The following is a 20,766-nucleotide window of genomic DNA, read 5'->3' as shown; positions in this document are numbered from 1 at the left end:
ATGGGATTCAGATGTGAAGACTGATGAGGCTGCTCATACCAAGACACTGTGACAAGACTGATGACGCACATAATGAGGCTTTCTATGGGCAGCAGGGCCAGTGTCCAAGCAGGTCTGAGATGGCTTGAGAGAGCAAGGGGGGGCTCTCATCATGGTGATGGGGGGCAGGCTGGGTGGAGGCCCCCACACACTGGCCAGGGCTTCCCTGCTTTAAATTTCCCTCCAGTGCCACGGAGAGAGCACCAGCGCCTTCTAATCAGCTTGCCCAGACGTGGAGCACAAGGGGAAGAGGAGGCGTGTAGCTTTAAGGCTGTCAGCCATCAAACGTCAAAAATGGAGTCAGACTCTTTATTACAGACTGTAAATTAATACCTATACTCTGCAAACCAGTTTGGCCATATTTAATAGAGCTAAAGAGCATAACCTCCGTGGTGGGTAAGAGATGGCTGCAAATTCTTTGTTACTCCTCCCACTGAGAGGCGGACTCAAATTCTACCCCCACTACCCTCCCCACCAAGCCTGGGTTGGCCCCAGTGGCTTGACCCACAGAATGCCACAGAATCGATGGTGCTTGGGATTGAGGTTCTCAACCCCCAAGGCTGAGTCTTGAGAAGCCGAGCAGCTTCCGCCCAGGCCTCTCGGACCCTTGTGCTGGGGGAAGCAGCTGCCATGTCTGGCATCGCCACCCTGTGAGGACACCCCTGCAGGCCACAGGCAGGGGCCACGTGGGGAGGGAAACGCCAACTGGCCCCAGCTGATCCAGTGACCCAGACGTCCAGCCCGGGCGCCGGATGCGGGAGCCGAGAAGACTCCCGAGGACCCCTGCCCCAGCCACTACTCATGTGCAATTGTGCAAGAGCCCAGCAGCAAGAATCCTAAGCAGCACCCAGCCCACCCTCGACGCTGTGGAACAGGAAACCAAATCATTGTTTGAAGCCTTCTAAGCTGTGGGATGGCCATTAGGCATAGGAGAACGACAGAACACCTCCCCACGTTGATTCCACTTCTAGATGGATAACAGCATAAGACTCCCACCCACGTGTCCACGGAGGTCTGTGTACAACGATGTGCATTAGAACGTTGTTTATAACACCGAAAAAGTGCCAAAAGGCTAAGTCCTCCACTGACAGAAGAGTAGAGAAATAAATTGGGGCATAAACATTGGATGCAAAACCATATGGCAATGACCAAATTGTATCCAAATACATCTTCAGGGATAAATCTCAGAAACATTTTGGAAAAACAGCTTCCTGGAGTGTTTTTTTTTTTTTTTTTTAGATGTTTCTCTTTTTAAGTAATCTCTGTATCCAAGTTGGGGCTCAAATTCACAACCCCAAGATCAAGAGTCACACACTCCACTGACTAAGCCACCAGGTACCTGGAGTCCTTAAAAAAGAAAAATCAGTGTTCTGAAAGACACAGAAAAAGACAAGCAGACTATCTTTATTTATTATTTTTTTTTAAACTAGGTTCTACACCCAACATGGGCCTCGAACCCATGACTCGAACCAAGATCACGAGTCGTACACTCTATATAAATTGAGCCAGACAGGGGCCCCAACAATGCACTATTTATTTTATTTTTTATTTTTTAAAAGGTTTATTTACTGGGTGCCTGGGTGTCTCAGTTGCTAAGTGTGCCTTCAGCTCAGGTCATGATCCCCGGGTCCTGGGATCAAGCCCTATATCCGGCTCCCTGTTTGGTGGTGGGCGGTGGGTGGGTGCTGCTTCTTCCTCTCCCACTCCCCCTGCTTGTAGTCCCTCTCTTGCTGTCTCTCTCTTTCTCTCTGTCAATTAAATAAATAAATACAATCTTTAAAATTTTTTTAAATAAAATAAAAATAAAAGGTTTATTAATTTGAGAGAGTGAGAAAGTGAGAGAAAGAACTTGAACAGGGGAGGGATGCGTGGAGGGCTCAGTTGGTTAAGTGACTGCCTTCAAAACTGCCTTCGTCTCAGGTCATGATCCTGGAGTCCTGGGATTGAGTCCGGCATCGGGCTCCCAGCTGGGGGGGCAGTCTGCGTCTCCCTCTGACCTTCTCCCCTCTCACGCTCTCTCTCTCTCTCAAATAAATAAATAAAATCTTAAAAAAACCCACAAAACCTGAACAGGGGAAGTGGCAGAGGGACAGGGAGAGAAGTGGCCTCCCTCTGAGCACCAAGCCCACAGGAAGGGCTGGGGGTTCCATCTCATGATCCTGAGATTGTGACCTGAGCTGAAATCAACAGTCAGGTGCTTAACCGACTGAGCCCCCAGAACCCCTAATGGACTATTTTAGATTAAAGGAGACCTAACAGAAATGATAGTTAAATGCAGTATGTGGTCCTTGATTTCACATTGTCTAAAATGGTATTACCAGGAACGTTAGAACACGGGCTGTACATTAGGTAAGGTTATTGTGTCTTATTTTATTGTTTGGTTATCGCATGTGATAATAGTCCCTGATTACATCAAATATCTGTGTCCTCAGGAGATGCCGGCTGAGGTAGTCAATGGTTTAGCAAAATGTGTGCAGGTATGTGCTGTGTAAGAGAGAGATAAAGCACATGGGGCAAAACGTTCGCAACTGCAAGCCCGCAGAGACGGTGTGGCATTATATTATCCCTGCAACTTTTCTTGAGGTTGGAAAATTTTCGAAACTATGGATTCCGCCAATACACACAACACAGACGAGTTCAGAACCATTACGCTAAGTCAAAGAAGCCAGGCACAAAAGACCATCCACTAGACAGGATTCCATTTAGAGAGCATTCTGGAAAAGACAAAACGATAGTGACGGAAAGCAGATCAGTGGTCGCAGGGTCGAGCTACAGGAGAGAAACTGACTGCAAAGAGGCTTGAGGCACGCTGGGGATGAAGCAATGACAATAAATCATTGCTTACCATGATTGTGGGAGCACTTACACCCCAGATATTTGTTAAAAACTCATAAAATGAAATACTAAACTTGGTGAGTATTATTCTATGAAAACTATTCCCAGGGCGCCTGGGTGGCTCAGTCGTTAAGCATCTGCCTTCGGCTCAGGTCATGATCCCAGGGTCCTGGGATCCGCACTGGGCTCCCTGCTCGGCAGGAAGGAAGCCTGCTTGTCCCTCTTCCGCTCTCCCTGCTTGTGTTCCCCCTCTCGCTGTGTCTCTCTCTGTCAAATAAATAAATAAAATATTAAAAAATAAATAAGCGAAGAAAGAAAGATTTCACGATGAGACCATTCTGGATTTAGGATGGGCTCTACATCAATGAGAGAGAAAGTGGAGAGCGATCTGAGACCCAGGGTCACAGAGAAGACCCGGGGGGAGCCCATGTAAAGAGGCAGGCAGAGCTTGGAGCGGGGTTCTTCCTAGCCAAGAAACACCCAGGATCTCTAGCAGCTAGGCGAGAGGCTCGGAATAGATTTCATCCTCGGAGCCTCTAGAAGGAACCAACCCTGTTCCTACTTTGCTTTTGGACTTTTGGCCTCTGGAACCCTGAGACAATAAATCATTGCTAAAACCACCCAGGTTGTGGTGATTTACAACAGCAGCCTTAGGAAACAAATACCTACTTCCATAAAGCTGACTTTTTTATTTTTTGCGGCTTTTTTTTAAGATGGGAAGAAACTTGGAAACATCAGGTTAAATAGAAACAGCGAGCTGTCAGCCAGCGCGTTCGGCGTGAGCGGTCTCATACGGAGGGTTAAAGTGCTCCCAACAATTCTTATTGTTCATAGACTGTGTCGTAAAAGCCTGAAGTCCCCTCGGTCTGGACTCGAGCCATTCCCACGGGGTTGCCTCTACAGCAGGGGGCATCTGCTGGCCTCTGGATGCCAGTGTCAACTGCCCCTGGCTCTGTGAGGTGTGTGAAGTCTTCCCCAGGGAGGAGACCTTGGAGCCAAGACCTGGCACAGCGCGAGGCCCAGCAGGCGGCGGGGAAGGTGGGGGAGAGCGTCCTCGGGTGAGCACGGGCCTGTCAGAGGGCTGATTCCAGGGGCTGGCTTATCTTTCCCTCCCTTCACTGTCCCAGGCTTCTCCTGGAGACACTCTGCCCCCCTTGGATCCATTTTCCTCCTGGAATCAGCAGGGAGGCTGGGGGAGGGGAGCTGAGGGGCAGGGAAGGGGCTGGGCAGCTGGAAGCCAGGATTCCTGGGTCCAGAGGCAGCAGGGCACTGATTCAAATGTCCAAAGAGTGACTGAGGCTGAGCGCCAGGCAAGCCGGGCTGGGGGCCTCCCATTACAGGCACAGACAGATCACCGGGCCTCCCTGAGCTGGTTTCTGGTCCTCGAATGGTATGACCTCAGAGGGTGGCTGTGGGATTCTCTGGAACATGGGTGGTGAGTCAATTCTGTGGCCTTGCCCTGCCCCTGCTGAGGGCCACCAGCAGGACTGGACCCTTACTTAAGCCCCACAACCCTTGATGACAGCTAGCAAGTGCTGTCATCCCCATTGTACAGACAGGGAAATTGAGGGCTGCAGAGGTTCATCAGCTGAATGACCCAGGGACATCCAGTGAACATTACGGCCAAACTGGAATTTGGCCCGAAGCCATGGATGCTGGAGTCTGTGAGACAACCTCCTTTGCTGTATTGCTTTATGAGTTCATTTCTGGTTTATAGGTCTCTACCCCCTCCCTGCTCCTGGGTAGAGCTTCGAACCTCCTGGGAGGAAGGCCTTGCCCACTTCATCACCAGGTGAGTCCAGCCCCTCGCCTGGCAGAAGGCGGGGCTCAGGGAACATGTGATAAGTATGGGTGCGGGGGGGGGGTGGCTAGGCATTGAAGGAGTCAGATGGTGGCACCCAGGAGAGACTGAGGCATCTCCAAAGTCCACCAGGCTGTTGTCACAGGTGCTGTGGGAAGACATGGTGGCCTCACTAGGCCATGCCACCCTCAGACCTCTTTGCAAAGCAAACTGGCACCCCTACTCCGTGTTGGCAGCAAACTTTGTCCTAGCCTTCCCAGGATCCAGCAATCCCAGCCCCTAAACCATCCTTCCAAGAAGTCCCTGAACCCTTTTCCCACAAGTCAGGAGGTCCAGCTCCCATCTTCCTTATTTCTCTAAGACCCAGGCAGCTGGCCCCAGGCCCCCGACACCCAGAAGTCCTGACAGCCAGCCAGAGGCCTGCGAAGCAGCTGCTCCCAGCTGACAAAAGCCAGTAGCGCACATCCCTTCCCAAATTCTCATGCAGTAATGTCGGGGGTAGCTCGAAATCAGCCAAGCAGGGATCACTAACCCTCCGAAATTGCCAAGTCTACAAACTAGGCCTTTCTTTTTTCCGCCAGAAAGCCTGCTGTTGATAGAACTTCCAGCACACCACTGTTCCAGCCCTCCCTTTGTCCTTGCCCACCAGGCCAGGAGGCCCCAGACCTCCCGCCAGCAAGCCCTGGGAGTCTGGAGAGACTTAACACCCCGCATGCCCAGGCGGCCTTGGGCTGGACCCACCCCGAATGCTCCTGGCCTCCACACCAAGTCCTCTGTCCTCGCACTGGAGCATGGGGTCCAGCCTCGGGCCACCTCGAGACGGAGAGCCCCAAGCAAGTGAGGGGTCCCCCTCAGCCTCAGCTTCCTCATCTGTAAAATGAGGACAATAGCAGTTCCTGCTTCATTAGGATGTCATAAAAGTAAACGAGTTGTGCTCATAAAAGAGCTTACTTAGCAGGGTGCTTGGTATGTTATATTTGTCCTCGTTGTCATTCTCAGTAATGTCCTGCCCCACGGGGCAGTTGTGAGGGGAAAGGAGCTGACGTCTGTGCGCAGCGTGGGATCTGCACCCAACAGGTGATCAATTAATGGGGCCCATGTTTTCCGATGGCAGCGGCACGGAGCCGGTGCCCACAGCTGGGTGGAGGCGACTTTCCTTCAGCCCCGCCGGGCCACTCTGGCCGCCAGGGGGCGCCCCAGTCCTGCCCGCGGAACCGCCCCCTCACCTGCGCGGGCCGGGCACCTGGCGCCGCCTCCGGAAGAGGGGATCCGGGACCGCGGGGACCTTGGAGGGAGCCCGGCATCTGCGGGTGAGAGCCTGGGGGGCGCCTGAGGACGGGGGCCGTTGGAGCTTCAGGTAGAACAGGGTCGGCGTGAGAAGGCGCCGGGGGTGGGGTGGTCGAGCCTGGCTCCTGGGGCGCGCAAGCTGGAGGCGTGGGCAGGAAGGTAGGTGGTCGCTGAGCCTCGGATGCCTCGGGCCGGTGGAGGGGGGTGTCGAGGAGCAGGGGGCCCAGACGCCTGGGTCGAGATGCTAAACAGCAGCTCGGTACGAGAAGGTGCGAGAAGGCGGGAGGAGAAGGGACGCCCCCGGGTCTCCAGAGGGGGTTGGGGCCACAGGGGCCACCTCAGGGAGACTCCGGGACCCCGCTAGGCCGGAACAACCGCGACAACTGGGTCCTGCGGTTGGGGCTGGGCTTAGACATCTGGGGTGGAAGGGACAGGTGTGTGTGTGTGGGGGGGTGCGCGTGTGTGTAAGGGGTGTGGGGGGAACCCCCAGAGGGCTGGAGGTGGGGAGGGTGCCAGCGAAATCTGGTGTGTCTCCTTCTGAGCCCCGGATCGGCCGGGCCCTAAGCAGCCCTGGGAGAGCGCCACCGGGCTCTCGTCCCCAGGGGCGGGCCGGGAAGTAAACAGAAACCTGGAGTGGCCCCACCGTCTGCTGGTACAACTTGTTACCTGGCCCTGCCCTGGGCCTGCCCGGGGGCCCCTGGGAAACTGGGGCCAACGCTCCAGAATGGGAGGACTGGGTCTGGGCACCTGAGCTCCAAGGCATGGGAACCAAAACACCTGGATCTTGAGAAAATAGGAAAACAAGGACCAGGATACCTGGGAGGGAAGGGGGCTGGGGTCCTGGGCTTCTAGAAGTGAAGGGATCTGCAGGCCTAAATTCCCAAGGCCTGTACTCTGGGAGGGGAAGAGGCTGGGCTCCTCTTGAGTCCTGAGTCTCTGAGAACTTGGCTTCTAGAAAGAGCTTCCCTGCTGGTGAGGGGCTGGGAGCCAGGTCAGCTAAGGTGTGGGGGGTGGGGGGCACGGTCAGCAGGGTCCTGGAGCAGTGGGGCAGTTACCTGGGGGCAGAGGATGTCTGTCAACAGCAGCTCATTTCCTTGTGCTCCCTGCCTCAGTTTACCCCGGGGACATTAACGGGGCTGGGTGGCCAAGACAGAGATCATTAACCCTTCACAGCCCAAGGAGGCCCTAGCCGCAGGGCCAGATCTTGACCAGCAGGGGGCAAGTCCCAACCAATTGCCTGTCCCCACTGACCCTCCTGTGCCCACAGAGGCTGCAGCCACCATGAGCTCCCCACAAGGACCAGGCTTCCTGTCGGGGCTGCTCTCTGGAGGTGCCTCCCCCAGTGGCAACGAGGGCTTCTTCCCCTTCGTGCTGGAAAGGCGGGACTCGTTCCTGGGAGGGGGCCCCGGGCCCGAGGAGCCTGAGGACCTGGCCCTCCAGCTGCAGCAGAAGGAGAAGGACCTGCTGTTGGCTGCGGAGCTTGGCAAGATGCTTCTGGAGCGCAATGAGGAGCTACAGCGGCAGCTGGAGACACTGAGCGCCCAGCACTCTGAGCTCGAGGAAGTGAGCTGGTGGCCCGGGCAGGGGTGGGACAGGGGACAGCCTGAGCTGGTGGAGGGCAGTTGGGAGACAGGTGCGCAGGGGGAGGCCCCTGGAACAGCAGTTCAGGATTGGGCCCCGTGTTCCTGGAGGGATTCTCCAGTGGTTGAGGACATGGGCTCTGAGGACAAGCCAGGACCTGGGTTCAGGCCTCTGCCTGGCTGTGGGACCCTGGGCCAGCCACCGGCCTTCTCTGAATCTTGGGTCTGGCCCCTCAGTGGGATGGCACAACCCCAGCCACCAGTTACTGGGCACCCCTTCCCTGCCTGGCCCTGGGCTAAGTCCTTTCTGTGTGTTATCTTGGCCAATTCTCTCCTAGTCCTGTGACATAGAATTCCCTCCTCTGCCCACACAGCCATTCTGAGGGTCACATCGGGCCCCTAAACACCCCGGACAACCCCGACTCCAGCATCCATAGAGCCCCAACCATTGCTTCAGGATAGACCTGGGGAGCTTATGTCCCTCAGTTCCTCCCCCGGCCACCTGGTGGGTATGTCAACATTTAAGTGGTGCATCTTGACCCCATCACCTGTGGTCCTCATCCCCGCTTCCCATATCAGGACCAGAGCCCAAGCGTCTCATGACCTCTCTTCTCCCACATGTGCAAGCCCTAGGGATTTTGCCTCTAAACCAGATTCTGAATCTACCCGCTTCCCAGGGTCTCTGCAGCCTCCATTGCCTCTGCCCCAGCCCCGCAGCTGCCTCCTCACTCATGCCCAGCTTCCACTCCTGCCCCTGGAGCCCGTTCTCCATGCTCCATTATGGGGCCGCCAGAGGCATCTTCAAGAATTGCAAATTGGATCATTTCTGTCCTTGCCTAAAATCCCCTCACGGCTCCCCATCTCACTTACAGTGACACTCTTCACCAGGGCCCAAAAGTCCCTGCTCGAGGGCCTCGGCCGGTGACACCGCTGTCCTCCCCTAGCACCTCTTTTTAGTTTCTCAAGTAACCCCCACGTGTTCCCTTGGGACCTTTGCACATGCTGTTCCTTGCTGTAGCCCTCTTCCGTCCTGCACTTTAGGTGTGAAGTCAAATGTCACTTTCTCTTTAAAGAACCCCCCCAGCCTACCCCACTCTTTCTCATCAGGGTTTCTTTACAGCTCTTACACACTCCCTCTGAAACGACCAAGTTTGACCAAGTTCAAGCCTGTGTCCATGCTCCTGAGTCTCTAGACTCTAAGCTGCCAGAGGCTGGGAACTCGGTGGTCTCCAGTGCTGCAGACAGCCAGACCCCACAGCGGGAGGAGCTCAGGAAGTACTGCTGGGCTGGCTAGGGGGCTGGAACGGGGGGGGGGGTATTAAAGAGCTTGTCTAATCACAGAGAGCAGCACAGCAGGGCACCAGCAAGGACAACTGGACCCTGAACCTGGGGATTTAACCCTAGAGCTGTGTTGCCCCCACGATATTTGGTTAAGAGTTTGTGCACATGGGTTGGAATTGCTGCCTCACTGCTTAACTGTGTGTCCCTGGGCAAGGCATTTGACCTCTCTGACCCCCAGGCTCCTCATATAGAAAATAAGTACACTGACAATTCTAACTGTGGTTGGCTGGATGAAACGGCACCAGGAAGGTGCGCGCACAGGGCCCAGCCGGAGTGCCTGCTAATATCTGGAGCACCAGACGTTTAGCACTGCCTTCTTGCTTTGAGGGTTTATAGAGAGTGGGGGCCAGAGGCTGGCCCCCCGACTTGCCTGCCTCCCCAAGCTGGACAGCTGGGTGTGACAAGAGCGTCCCCCCGCCTGTTGGACAGGTTTTGGGGAGGGCACGCTGAGGCCTGGGGCCCAGGCAGGGCTGGCCAGGGTTAATTAGAGAGTGGGGCCAGAGGAGCTGGGGGAGAAGAGCCAAGCAGAGGCTGAGCCTCCTCAGCCCCGGACACTGGCTGGTGAGGCCATGGGCCGGGGCTTAAATTCTGCCAGACTCAGGCGCCAAAAACGACGCCTGCGACCTCGGGTGCAGAAGCCCAGGCAGCAGCCGGAGGTGAGCAGGCATCAGGGATCCTCACTCTCCTCCAGTCCCAGATCAGCTCCTCCTGCCTGACCTGGAAACCTCTCTCCACTCTCCCCCGCTCCAAGGCTCTGGTTTTCACTCTCTGCCTGCTTCTCCCTCTTGCTTCCACACCTGTCTCAGGCCCCCCTGGACCCCCTCTGGGTCCATCTGTGTGTTTGCTCCAGCCTCCCCTCCCCCTATCCCTCCCTCTGTCCCTGACCCTCTGTCCGGGCCCCCACAGCGGCTGCAGCAGGAGAACCATGAGCTCCGCCGGGGCCTGGCAGTGCGGGGTGCTGAATGGGAGGCCAGAGCTGTGGAGCTGGAGGGGGATGTGGAGGCCCTGCGTGCCCAGCTGGGAGAGCAGCGCTGCGAGCAGCAGGACAGTGGGCGTGAGCGGGCACGGGCCCTCTGTGAGCTCAGCGAGCAGAACCTCCGGCTCAGCCAGCAGCTGGCCCAGGTGGGAGAACTGATCCTGTGTCCCTGGCAGAGGGAGGGCAGGTGTCTGTGTCCCATTGTGGGGGTGGGTGCATGGGGCTTGGGGTCAAGGCTCAGGGCCAGCTGGGGGCTCCACTGCCTTCCCCCTCACCCCCAACAGGCCTCCCAGACCGAACAGGAGCTTCAGAGGGAAGTGGATGGCCTTCGGGGTCAGTGCCAGGCTCAGGTCCTGGCAGGAGCAGAGCTGAGGACGCGGCTGGAGAGTCTACAGGGGGAGGTAAGTGCCAGCTGGGGCTGGGGGTGATCTGGGACTGGCCCGGTACCCCCCCTCCAGCCCTGAGGTCTCTCCCCAGAACCAGATGCTGCAGGGCCGCCGGCAGGACCTGGAGGCCCAGATCCGGGGCCTGCGTGAGGAGGTGGAGAAGGGCCAGGCCAGGCTTCGGGCCACCCACGAGGAGCTGCTGCTACTGCGGCGTGAGAAGCGGGAGCATAGCCTGGAGGTGACCGGTGGGGGGGCGGGGGGTGTGCATCTGACCAGGGCAGGGGCCACTGCCTTGGGGCTTCCAGGGAGATGAGGCCACAGCTGGGTCATGGGGAGCCCCAGAAGCTGGGCCAAGAGAGCCTGGGCATTAGCCCAAGGGCACGTGGGAGCTTTGGAAGGAGAATGAGCAGGAGTGGTCTGCCTTTAGAAGGCATCAGAGCCCAGCAGTTGGGAGGCCGGAGATGATGGGGACTTGGACCAGGTCTGGGGCAGTGGAGATGCACAAAAGGAAATGACAAGAGACAGCAATGGCCTGATGTTTGAGCTCTCACCACTCTGTGGTGAAATAACGTGGGCCCGGATCCCAACATCCCTTCTTACTTTCCTTGTCTGTAAGGAGATGGGATGGGGATGATGAAGAGCCGAGGGGAGGGTGAAGCACTCAGCACCGCGCGGGGTTGGATCAATAAACGCTGGAGGAGGGCTTGGAGTTAGCAGGCCGACCGGTCCGGGGAGGGGGCGGGGCCCCTCCAGGTGACCCGATGGGTGGGGCTGGGGGGAGGCGGACTGGAAACTTTAAAGCCAGGGCACCTGTCCGCACCCTGCTTTATAGAGTAGGAAATTGGGATCTGCCTAGGGGACCTGCGCGGCCCAAGGCCGCCCAGCAATCCGGGGGTGGGAGCAGGATCCCTGGGGTGCTCCGACGCGCGGGACTGCGGGCTCTGGGTGGCGCGCCGGCGCCCCCTGTAGGTCGGCGGCGGGATGAGGGTGCGGGGCGTCCCTGGCTGGCTGACCACACTTCTGCCCTTCTGTCTGTCCCTCCTCTGTCCCTCCGCAGCTGGAACGCGCGCGCTCCGAGGCCGGGGAGGCATTGAGCGCGCTGCGGAGACTGCAGAGGCGCGTCTCGGAGCTGGAGGAGGAGTCACGCCTTCAGGACGCCGACGTGTCGGTGGCCTCACTGCAGTCCGAGCTTGCTCAGAGCCTCGACGGCGACCAGGACCAGAAAGCGGACGGACGCAGAGACGCCCCGGTGAGCTCGTGGCCCACTAGCCCCCACGTGCCATGCAGACTCCGCCCCTCCTCCTTTCCCCAGGAGGTCCGACAGCTCACTGACGGATTCCTTTGGCGAACAGAACACTCTGTCCCCTGAGATCCAAGAGGCATTCAGCCACCAGCCTTCAGCCCAAGAGGAAAGCCTGGAGCCTCCCAAGAAGCGAGCATCCCTGAGGCCAGGGGAGATACTCGAGGAGAAGGAGGCCGAAGTGGCCCGGCTGCAGGATGAGGTGTGGGAGTGCGAGAGCGGATGGAGAGCCCCTCCCCAGGCCAGTTTCTCTTGCCCATCTACACCTCTGAGCCTTTGCCCACTAATTCCCCCTCTACATGGATCTGTCTTCATCCCAACAAACTTGTAGTTATGCTTCAAGAGCCAGACTGTATGCCACGCCACCTCTTCCAGGAGGGCTTCCTGGGCCCCATTCCCCCCGGCCCCCAGCCCCACCTCCTAGTGCTTCTCTCAGCATCCCTTCTGCAGGCTTACACCACCCGCCGACGCTACCCCACCCCATCCTGCACCAGCCCGGGGGCTCAGATTATTCTCCACATTGGCTGCAGCTGCCCCGAGAGTTTGTGGAGCAGGCGCGGGAGGGCCTGGAGACCTGAAGCCCTGGCTGCTGGGAGACCCAGGGGCCCACCTGCTTCTCTTCACCTTCCCCTGCCTACAGATCACGCTGCAGCGGACAGAGATACTGTCCCTGCGGGAGGAGCTGCGAAGGCAGAAGGAGCTGCGAACACAGGAGGACCCCGAGGAGGCCCTTAGCGGCGCCCTCTCGGATCGGAACGAAGCTGTGAACAAGTGAGCCTCTGCCACCATGCACCACAGCCCCCGTGGGACTCCCAGGCACCCCGGGCCTTCGAATCCCACCCCCCAACCCCCGCCACGTGATATAGTTACCCCCATACCCACAAGGAGCCCTCCGACCTTGCTTTCGGTGTCAGCAGCACCACTCCCGTCGGGGTCCAGCGGCGTCTCGCCACGCCCGCTCCCTGACGCCCGAGCGCCCTCGGACCCACTCTTTGCCCCTCTTGCCGGCAGAGCGCTGGAACTGTCCCTGGAGCTCAGCCGCGTCTCTCTGGAGAGGGACTCGCTCTCTCGGGAGCTGCTTCGCACTATCCGCCAGAAGGTGGCGTTGACGCAAGAGCTGGAGGCCTGGCAGGTGAGGGGCGGGACCGGAAGGGCGGGGACCGGAAGGGGCGGGGCCAACCGCGCTGACCCGCTCCTCCGGCCGGCGCAGGACGACATGCAGGTGGTGATCAGCCAGCAGCTGCGCTCGCAACGCCAGAAGGAGCTGAGTGCGGCCGGATCATCCTCGCGTCGCGCCACAACGCGCTTCTCGCTGCGCCTGGGTCCTGGGTCCGCCGGCGGCTTCCTGAGCAATCTCTTCCGAAGGACCTGAAGGGCGGGCGAAGGGGACCGCCAGTGGCCTCTGGTTCACGTAACTCTTCCGGCCAATGTAGCACCAGGGCCCTGTCTTCCAGAGGGGGCTGGTGCCCTCCCCGCCCCGGGAAGCTGGGCAAAGGCTCAGTGGGAGCAGGGGCCAGCTTTAGGGGCCAGGGACCCCAGGTGGGTGGCGGGGCAGGTGAGGCAGAGCTGTTTTAAATCTATATAGGTCTCTGTTTTCTAAGCACCTTGCGCCTGGCGTGCTCCAGGTCAGAGATGGGGGTGGGTATTTATGTATCAAGGTCGAACAGAGTAATATATAAAAATCATTACCCCAACTTGGCCTCCATTCTTGGGAAGAACATAAGCGGAAAAATAGCCTGAAATTTATTTATTAAAAAAGAAAGAAAAAAAAAGCACTCCAAATCCCTACTACGGAAGAGGTGTTGACAGAGCTCAGAAGGACAGGGAGAAGGCGCGGTAGCCCAGATTGGTGAAGACATCCACCCGGCAGCTGTTACCCGCGGCTGTCAGGACCTGGAGGCAAGAGGGGGGTGACTGGCCCGGCCATACATGTGTCCCCCCGCCCTTCCGCGCCCCGAGGACCGCCGCAGCCCCTTGCAGGACCTACCTTGCACTCGGGTGCTGCTGGCTGCTGGTTGAGACTAAGGCTAAGCAGCCCTGGGGAGGAGCCAGGCACCTGGGCCTTCAGCTCCCCACTCAGCTGCCACTGGTTGACACAGCGGCCCTGGCCAGCAGACAGAATCTGTGGAGGGTAGGGAGGGCAGTCAGGGGTCAGAACTGGAGAGGGGAACCGGGAAAAGGTGGCAGAAGCAAGACAGAGGGCCTCACCAGGTCCTGGTAGAAGGTGACGTGTTTCTGTGGTGCCCGCATGGGGAAAATGGTGGTGGGCGTGGAGGATCGGAGGTGCCAGAGGGTGAGTGCTGGGCCGCCTCCACAGACCTGGGCAGAAAGGTGGGGGTCCCCAGCCACTTTGAGGTCAGGCTCTCAGCTGGCAGGGCCCGCAGTGGTAACCCCATTCTGCACCTCGCCCTGCTCACCATCCAGTCTGAGTCAGTTGCCAGACATCCGATCCAACGCCCATTGTGGGGTCTCGAGCACTCCTAGGGGAAAGAGGGTAAGAGAAGGAGATGAAGACATGGGTGATGCCCAGGGAGGTGGAACGGAGGACAGGGCATGGCGCGTGCCCTCACCTCATGCTTATATACCTCGATGGTCTGGACTTCCTTGGCTGTGCGGAGGTCTGTGAGGGAAGGACCGTGAGAAGTGCCCTGCTGGCCCCAGTCTTCGCCACCACCTTTCCCTCCAACCAGACACTAACTTACCCCAAAGTCGCACGGCTCCATCCTCACCACCCGACAGCACCTCGGGGCTCCGCTCCCGCAGTGCCAGGCAGTGGATATAGTCTGTGTGGCCCCGGAGAGCCCGCTGCAGGAGGAGGGCCGGTGTCAGGAGGAGACCCTGGAAGGATGGCTCTACTCCCATCCAGCCCTGACCACCCAGCCCCGTGGCCTGCTCACTGTGAAGGCCCCAGTCTCAAGGTCCATCGTATGCAATTGACAGTCTCCCCCCGCCAGGATGAGAGAATTCTCCTACAGAAGAAGGCAGAGTGGAATCGCAAGTCAATGTCGAATCAGGACAGGGAGCGGGGAAAGGCTTTTAAGACTGGACCAAGAACAGGGCAGAGTAGAGCCCCAGTCACAAAGGGCTCAGACCTTGGGGACGAGAAGCAAAGCATTGATCTCAGGCACTTCGAGACTGGTCCTGGGAGAGAGAAAGCGAGGTCAGCTCTGGTGAGGCTGTACCTTTGCCCCCAAGCCCCTTCTGCCCACAGGGCCCTAGCTTACCTGTACGGAGGCTGACGCCGCCACAGCTCCTTAGAGCCCTTCACGGAAGGAAACACTGGATGATGTCAGAGGCTCCCTGGGACCAGGCACCCCAACCGTCCCCCAGCTCCACACTCCTTACCTTCTTGAGGATCTCTGCCCAAAGCCAGGCCTTCACCTCCCCATCCCCAGCACTGAGCAGGTGTCGATCAGTGGAGACCATGCTGTAGACAGGCCCATCATGGGCTAGACGGAAATGCAGAACCTGAGTGACTCTGTCCTGCTGCCGTCCCCTACCCGGGGGTTCTCTAAGCCAGACTCAATGGCTGTACCCACCTTGAAATGTGACCACGGGCTTCTTACTTTCTTCTTTGGCCTCAGAGCTCAAAGCAGCAGACAAGCTGAAGGGAGAGGGAAGGGCAGCCTGAGAGTCAGAAGCAGGGGGTGCCAGTACCAGGGGTTACAAGTGCTAGAGCTACAGGATGGTGGGAGCAGGGATGAGGATACCTGAAGATGGCTATCTGCCCATAATTGTTGCCAGCTGCAAGGAACTTCCCGCAGGGTGAGACACTCTGGGAGAAAATGGTCATGTGGAGCCGCTGCAGGGCCTGAAACACTTCCATCTGTGGGGGAGGGGAGCTGGATGAAGGCAACCTGGGACATCTAGGACCTGCCAGTCACACTCCTTCCTGCATCCCCTGCCGTCTGTCCGGGCTCCCACGGCCCAGATCGCTCAGCCATCCTTTGAGGCGGCCCACCAAGTGGGTGTGTGCCCAGAGTCCCAAGGGTTGTCGAGGTGTGATGTCTACCAGGACCTTCAGCAAGTGCCCAGCCTGGCCTCCTCAAGTGGCAAATGGAGCTCACGGGAGACTTTGTCACGGTGTCTGAGCTCATGTATCTAGAGCTTCGCACACAACTGTCTCGTAAAAAGCGCTTAAAAAGTGGTTCCAGGGGTGCCTGGGTGGCTCGGTGGGTTGAGCCTTTGCCTTCCGCTCAGGTCATGATCTCAGGGCCCAGGGATCCTGGTCCTGGGATCTCAGCGGGGAGCCTGCTTCCCTCTCTCTCTGCCTGCCTCTCTGCCTACTTGTGATCTCTCTTTGCCAAATAAAATAATCTTTTTAAAAAATTTTATATAAAAAAAAAAGGTGGCTCCATTAACCCGATACATAAAATATACTGACTTCTAATCCCTACCCTCCGACTTTCACGTTAGGCCCCTAAGGTCTTGCTGGGTCAGAGGCCGCTCCTGGGGTCAGAGTCCGAGTCCCAAACAGAACAGGTTAGTCGTGCTCAGGAATGACTCCTTGCCTGCCTCTTCCTAGCCGGGCATGGACTACAAACCCCAGAAGGCACCGCGCACCACGCCCGCCTCACCTGACCCAGAGGTATAGCGTGTGGCACAGCTCGCTCCATGTGGAGAACTACAAATCCCAGGGCGCTCAGCGCGACGCAGTTTCACAAGTCTGAACGTGCCGGCGAGCGGTTCCCTTCGGGGCGCCGGACAGCCCCAACACCGCCGGCCGGCCCGGCGCGAAGGCGGCCGCCGAGTATTACCCAGAGCTTCAGGATCCCAGGTGACCGCCGCGAAGATCGCCAACACGAAGTAGCGCCCAGCGCGGTCCCTCTACGACAGATCCCTCCCCCACTTCGCCGAGCCCACCCGCTTTCTAGCCGCGCGGCGCTCGTCTTCCGCGCCTGCGCAGAACCTCGCCACTGCGCGCGCCTAGTGCCACGCCCCTCACGCTGGACCACGCCCTCTGAGGCTCCGCCCCGTTGCCTGGATCCCACCCTCTGCCTGTGGGACCCCGAACCCAAATGATCCTGCAGCAGCCCCTGGAACGAGGGCCCCCAGGTCGGGCCCAGCGCGACCCACGGGCCGCGTCGGGGACGCCCCGAGCCCAGGACGTGAGGTGTGTGTGAGGGAACTGGGTGGGCCTGCCCCCAGGCCCAGGAGCTTGGGCTGGGGACTCATGGCTGGTCTGCAAGATGACACGCGGTGGGGCGAGTCGGCAAGGCTTGGGCATAAGCTAAGACTGGGCTGAGTTCTGAGGCAGGTTGCTGGCTGACCTGGGAGATGGGGTGACTTAGGTGTCAGCTGTGACGGGTGGTCTGGGGGCTTCCTGGCTACACTGCAGGCACTGGAGAGCCGATCCTGGGGATGGGGCCAAGAGGGTGGGGTGCACCTGGCTTTTTTTTCTTCCCAGCTCCCCTCCCCGAGGAGCTGTGCCCATGAGCACCAAGCGGCGCCTGGAGGAGGAGCAGTGAGTTTGGGGGCAGGGAGGGACTCCCAACAAGATCTCTGTCACCTTAGGTCCCCAGCTGACTGCCACGGATGTGAATATCCCAGCCTGCCTGTCTTCCTGTCTCTCCCCAGGGAGCCCTTGCGAAAACAGTTCCTTTCTGAAGAGAACATGGCCACTCACTTCTCTCGACTCAGCCTGCACAATGACCACCCTTACTGCAGCCCCCCCATGGCTTTCCCCCCATCTCTGCCCCCACTCAGGTAGGCACCATCCGCTGTCTTGGCCTTCTGGAGGATCACACCCGATCTTTGAAGCCACTTTCTAGGCCCTGCCTCATCCTGCTATTTTTAGCTTCTACCCAACCTCTGTTGTTTCTCATCTTGGCTCCTTGGAAGGTGCTGGCAGCCCAAGAGCTCTTGGGGACCTGGACCTGGAGGGAGGTGGCTCTTCCAGGCCAGCCTCAGCCCCATGCTGTTATTTCCTTTTCCAGGAGCCCCTGCTCTGAGCTGCTTCTGTGGCGCTACCCTGGGAACCTGATCCCTGAGGCCCTCCGGCTGCTGAGGCTAGGGGACACCCCCACCCCCCACTACTCTGCAACCCAAGCTGGGGAGATAATGGAGCTCTGAGTGCTGGTGGGCAGTATTTCTGCCCACTTTCCTTCTTCCCCACAACAGAGAAGACCAGCATCCCCACTGAGGGACTAGCTGTCCTGAATATTGTCCAGACCAGGCCCCTGGGCCCCAGGACAGACCCTCAACAGAGTAGGACACTGAATCCCACAGAGCCCTGGAGTGGGAGGGGCCGGAGGGACAGGAGCATGGGAAGGGAGGCATTCCCCCTAAAACTGAATAAAGATTGCTGAGCAAATGAAGGCTTCCGTCTGGAACCCTGGGACCTTTTGGGAAGGAAGGTGGGAAGGCTGGGACACTGGATGCTTGGGGTTTCTCAAAATCTTCCCTGGAAAAAACGGTGAGGGCCTGACCAGGTCCTGGCAGGCTGGGCTCAGGCATTGAGAATGTGTGAGTCAGAGCCTCACCCCCCGCCCCCGCGGCTGACTCACTCCTCCCTCCAGCTCTGGGAAGTTGGGCTGGGGATCATGCCACTCTCCAAACCATTTAAAGTTAAAGATTCTTTTATTAATAAATTTTCCCTCCCTTCCAAACTCTCTCCCCAAAATAAATATTTCCCCCCCTTTGGGGGTGGGGGGAACAGTGTCTTAGGGCCAGCCCCCCTAGAGGGCCAGCCCCCTAGTGTTAGCAACAGGTCCCTAACCCCCCAGACAGAGACCCCATGGTGGAATTTCAGAACGTCCGAGTGGGTGGGGCCTGATGATGTCTGGCCCTCCGGCCCTTGGGCCATGGGGGCGGAGGGAGGGACCCTTTGTGCAAATGCTGCGGTTCCTTAGTGTCAGCTGTCTGGTGTGAGCCAGCGTGGGTCTCCTTTCCTGTTCTGGAGCCAGAGACAGGGCAGTCAGACACCTTGGAAGGCTCCTCTGAAGCCTGGGTCCAGGCCTCGGAGAGCTGATTCACCAGTCCCCCATCCCTCCACACCCCTGTTGTTGGAAGAGTGGCTCTGGCTGTGTCTGGAGTGAGGGGGCTGGCTCCAAAATGAATGAATGAATGAATGATGAGTGGGTGGGGCCTCCTGCTGGCAAGGGCTCTCACTGTCACTGGATCAGTGCCACACCAGGACAGCCCTCCCCGCCGGTCTCCTCAATGGGGGCTGCAAGATAAGAAGAGGGGTGGTCAGGAGCAGGGAGATGGTGAGGAATAACGGGGCGTGGGGGAGGGGGACGGGACGGGAGGGGCTGGCTCACTTACTAGTAAACTTCTCTCTCCTGCGGCACCGTCTCCAGACCAAGAAGCCAGAAAGCAGTCCCAGCACGAGGGCTAGGCTCAGAGCACCCCCCAAGATGGGCCACAGCATTGGGAAGGAGGCTGGAGGGGCTGCAGCGCCTGGGGGCGGGATTCCAAGTTAGGCCTCGCCCCTCTCGGTACTAGCCCCGCCCCCTAAATCCCCCTATATCCCACCTGAGAGAAAGCCCCACGCCTTTTCTCCACCTTGGCCCCTGCCCTAATCCTATCCCTTCCCACCCAACCTCCAACCCCCACTCCTGATTAATTCCCCAGATCTGAAGCCCACTGCGCCCCTCTCCACCCCCGCAACTCTTCTATTCTGGTCCATTCGCCCCTGGTCCCTCCCCCCACTCACAGCCCAGGCAGAAGTCGCTGTGTGGTCGCGCCGGGCAAGACGCGCAGTCCATGCACTTGTCGAGGTCCGCGCTCCAGGAGCTGCCGCGAGAGCAGGGGGTGGTGCCTGGGGAAGGGGCCGCCGGTCAGAGGCTGGGGCGGGGCACGGCTATTCTGGGGGCTGAGGTCAGGGTCGGCCGGCTCGAATAACGTGAGTCACCGGCGCCCTCCCCCCGCATTCCTCACAGGTGACCGCACGGCCCGGCCGGGGCTCAGCAGCGTGAGGGAAAGGGGGGCCTAGCGCGGGACGCTGGGGGGGGGGTATCAGGTCCCCACCGCACCCCCCCGCAGCCGGCGGGTGACTCACTCCTGGGCACCGGGCCCGACCCCAGTCCCTCCCCCCGCATAGCTGGGCACTGAAGTCACCGGATGGAAGGGGGCACCCCACATGGTATAGGGGGTACCGACCCCCGTGTCCTCGATACCACCCCCCCGAGACTCTTCGGTCAATGGGGCCAGACAGACCAGGTACTTAACAGGATAAGGGCGTGCCTTCTCACCGAACGAGACATCCCGCCCTCAAACTTTCTTTTTCCCTCCACTTCCGAGTCTGGACTTATTAGGACAGAAGCCGTCCCCCCATTTGAAATGGGGGAAACTGAGGCCGAGACTGCGGATGAAGTTCGGAGCCGGATGAACCTCTCCCGGCCAGGGAGTGCGGTGTCTGGAGACCACCTAACCCCGAATCCCCGTGTCCGCCTACTTCCCCCCCAGTTGGGCCCCGTTCTCTGGGTCCCCAATGCCGGCTCTCCGATCCCCGGCGAGAGGCTCCCAGGGTCCCCGCGACCTCCCGCCCAGCCGGCGCCCGGCGTACCTGGCACTCGCTCCCCGCCCGCCGCGCCCAGCAGCGCCAGTCCGAGCCCCAGCACGAGGAGCCGCGGCAGCGGACGCAGCGGACCGGGAACCATGGTGCGCGTCCGGCGGCCGCGGCCGTCTGAGCCCGCCGCGCGCGGGCCGGGGCGGACAGCAGCGGCCCCGCCTCCGCCCCCGCCTTCCGGGGCGGTGCCCTCGGCTCGGCCCGCCCAGCGACTGGCTCCTGGACGCCCCGCCCTGCCTGGTCCGCTCAATTCAGTTATTAGCTCAAAAAGCACCAACTCGGTGCGCCTGCGGCGGGGACCCCGCAAGGACGCAGACCTTGCCCTGTGCTGTGGATGCCGAAGTCCAGGAAATTGGGGGTGACAATCAGACACGAACAACGCATCTCAAAGATAACTGCAGCTTTCTTAAGGACCCCGGAGTATAATGATAACGACATAACAAATAATAATAATAATAATAATAATAATAATGTATTTAATTTCTACCTTGGAGCATAGCTACACAGTTAAATCTGCGCTTGTTGTCTCCAATTTTTCCGAGTGTGAAACTGAACCTTGGGAAGGTTGGGTGAGTTCCCAGGGTCCCAGGCCTAGTAAGTCGCGGAGTCAAGAGCCAAGCTGGGGCTTCATGCCCTATGCCCTGACCCACTGGGGGCCGGCGTTAGCCAGCTGAGGTCCCACCCCCCGGGCCACACGCCGGAGCAGCGG

At 59.1% G+C, this 20,766-nt stretch overlaps 4 protein-coding genes across 8 annotated transcripts; 2 read left to right on the top strand and 2 right to left on the bottom strand.

The window, feature by feature from the left end:
- The first annotated feature begins 5,889 nt into the window (after positions 1-5,889).
- LOC116862885 (BICD family-like cargo adapter 2) lies at positions 5,890-13,227 on the top strand. 3 transcript variants are annotated; one of them, XM_032850322.1, is made up of 10 exons: positions 5,890-6,032; positions 7,230-7,525; positions 9,790-10,005; positions 10,144-10,260; positions 10,337-10,483; positions 11,303-11,494; positions 11,598-11,747; positions 12,186-12,316; positions 12,557-12,677; positions 12,756-13,227. In XM_032850322.1, exons 2-10 carry the CDS (start codon positions 7,244-7,246, stop codon positions 12,915-12,917), a joined length of 1,518 nt encoding a protein of 505 aa, XP_032706213.1. In that variant the 5' UTR covers positions 5,890-6,032; positions 7,230-7,243; the 3' UTR covers positions 12,918-13,227. The 3 variants fall into 3 exon arrangements, with proteins under 3 accessions (XP_032706213.1, XP_032706214.1, XP_032706215.1); XM_032850323.1 differs by having other exon boundaries at positions 5,901-5,985; XM_032850324.1 differs by lacking the exon at positions 5,890-6,032 and adding an exon at positions 6,053-6,121.
- Positions 13,228-13,275: 48 nt separating this feature from the next.
- Positions 13,276-16,235, bottom strand: LOC116862887 (THO complex subunit 6 homolog). The gene is made up of 13 exons (XM_032850325.1): positions 16,123-16,235; positions 15,256-15,371; positions 15,085-15,149; positions 14,891-14,994; positions 14,770-14,807; positions 14,638-14,686; positions 14,443-14,514; positions 14,248-14,350; positions 14,116-14,165; positions 13,963-14,025; positions 13,754-13,864; positions 13,533-13,667; positions 13,276-13,438 (listed from the first exon to the last, which is right to left on the bottom strand). The coding sequence occupies exons 1-13, from the start codon at positions 16,159-16,161 to the stop codon at positions 13,358-13,360; spliced, it is 1,026 nt and encodes a 341-aa protein (XP_032706216.1). The 5' UTR covers positions 16,162-16,235; the 3' UTR covers positions 13,276-13,357.
- A 304-nt stretch (positions 16,236-16,539) lies between these two features.
- Positions 16,540-17,858, top strand: LOC116862890 (host cell factor C1 regulator 1). 3 transcript variants are annotated; one of them, XM_032850330.1, is made up of 4 exons: positions 16,540-16,658; positions 16,953-17,009; positions 17,123-17,251; positions 17,482-17,858. In XM_032850330.1, exons 1-4 carry the CDS (start codon positions 16,564-16,566, stop codon positions 17,615-17,617), a joined length of 417 nt encoding a protein of 138 aa, XP_032706221.1. In that variant the 5' UTR covers positions 16,540-16,563; the 3' UTR covers positions 17,618-17,858. The 3 variants fall into 3 exon arrangements, with proteins under 3 accessions (XP_032706221.1, XP_032706222.1, XP_032706220.1); XM_032850331.1 differs by lacking the exon at positions 16,953-17,009; XM_032850329.1 differs by lacking the exon at positions 16,953-17,009 and having other exon boundaries at positions 17,060-17,251.
- Positions 17,859-18,096: 238 nt separating this feature from the next.
- Positions 18,097-20,187, bottom strand: LOC116862891 (tumor necrosis factor receptor superfamily member 12A-like). The gene is made up of 4 exons (XM_032850332.1): positions 20,055-20,187; positions 19,203-19,307; positions 18,812-18,946; positions 18,097-18,713 (listed from the first exon to the last, which is right to left on the bottom strand). The coding sequence occupies exons 1-4, from the start codon at positions 20,146-20,148 to the stop codon at positions 18,658-18,660; spliced, it is 390 nt and encodes a 129-aa protein (XP_032706223.1). The 5' UTR covers positions 20,149-20,187; the 3' UTR covers positions 18,097-18,657.
- Between the last annotated feature and the right edge of the window lie 579 nt (positions 20,188-20,766).

The sequence above is a fragment of the Lontra canadensis genome, unplaced genomic scaffold (genome assembly GCF_010015895.1).
Source record: "Lontra canadensis isolate GAN:19392208 unplaced genomic scaffold, GSC_riverotter_1.0 scaffold368, whole genome shotgun sequence".
Taxonomy (NCBI): Eukaryota; Metazoa; Chordata; class Mammalia; order Carnivora; family Mustelidae; genus Lontra; species Lontra canadensis.
The sequence above is the reverse complement of the archived record's forward strand: the minus strand, read 5'-3'. Positions and strand labels throughout refer to the sequence as shown.

Excerpts from the sequence above, each read along its gene's own strand:
- LOC116862885 (XM_032850322.1), top strand. The coding sequence starts at position 7,244 with ATGAGCTCCCCACAAGGACCAGGCTTCCTGTCGGGGCTGCTCTCTGGA. Across the intron at positions 10,484-11,302 it reads AGCGGGAGCATAGCCTGGAG|CTGGAACGCGCGCGCTCCGA; the intron begins GTGACCGGTGGG and ends GTCCCTCCGCAG. Across the intron at positions 11,495-11,597 it reads ACGGACGCAGAGACGCCCCG|AACACTCTGTCCCCTGAGAT; the intron begins GTGAGCTCGTGG and ends TTTGGCGAACAG.
- LOC116862887 (XM_032850325.1), bottom strand. The coding sequence starts at position 16,161 with ATGGAGCGAGCTGTGCCACACGCTATACCTCTGGGTCAG. Across the intron at positions 14,995-15,084 it reads GCCCGTGGTCACATTTCAAG|CCCATGATGGGCCTGTCTAC; the intron begins GTGGGTACAGCC and ends ATTTCCGTCTAG. Across the intron at positions 14,351-14,442 it reads TTGAGACTGGGGCCTTCACA|CGGGCTCTCCGGGGCCACAC; the intron begins GTGAGCAGGCCA and ends CTCCTCCTGCAG.
- LOC116862890 (XM_032850329.1), top strand. The coding sequence starts at position 16,564 with ATGATCCTGCAGCAGCCCCTGGAACGAGGGCCCCCAGGTCGGGCCCAG. Across the intron at positions 16,659-17,059 it reads CCCCGAGCCCAGGACGTGAG|GTCCCCAGCTGACTGCCACG; the intron begins GTGTGTGTGAGG and ends CTGTCACCTTAG. Across the intron at positions 17,252-17,481 it reads CCATCTCTGCCCCCACTCAG|GAGCCCCTGCTCTGAGCTGC; the intron begins GTAGGCACCATC and ends TTCCTTTTCCAG.
- LOC116862891 (XM_032850332.1), bottom strand. The coding sequence starts at position 20,148 with ATGGTTCCCGGTCCGCTGCGTCCGCTGCCGCGGCTCCTCGTGCTGGGG. Across the intron at positions 19,308-20,054 it reads GGGCGGGGAGCGAGTGCCAG|GCACCACCCCCTGCTCTCGC; the intron begins GTACGCCGGGCG and ends CCCCTTCCCCAG. Across the intron at positions 18,714-18,811 it reads CAGGAGAGAGAAGTTTACTA|CCCCCATTGAGGAGACCGGC; the intron begins GTAAGTGAGCCA and ends CTTATCTTGCAG.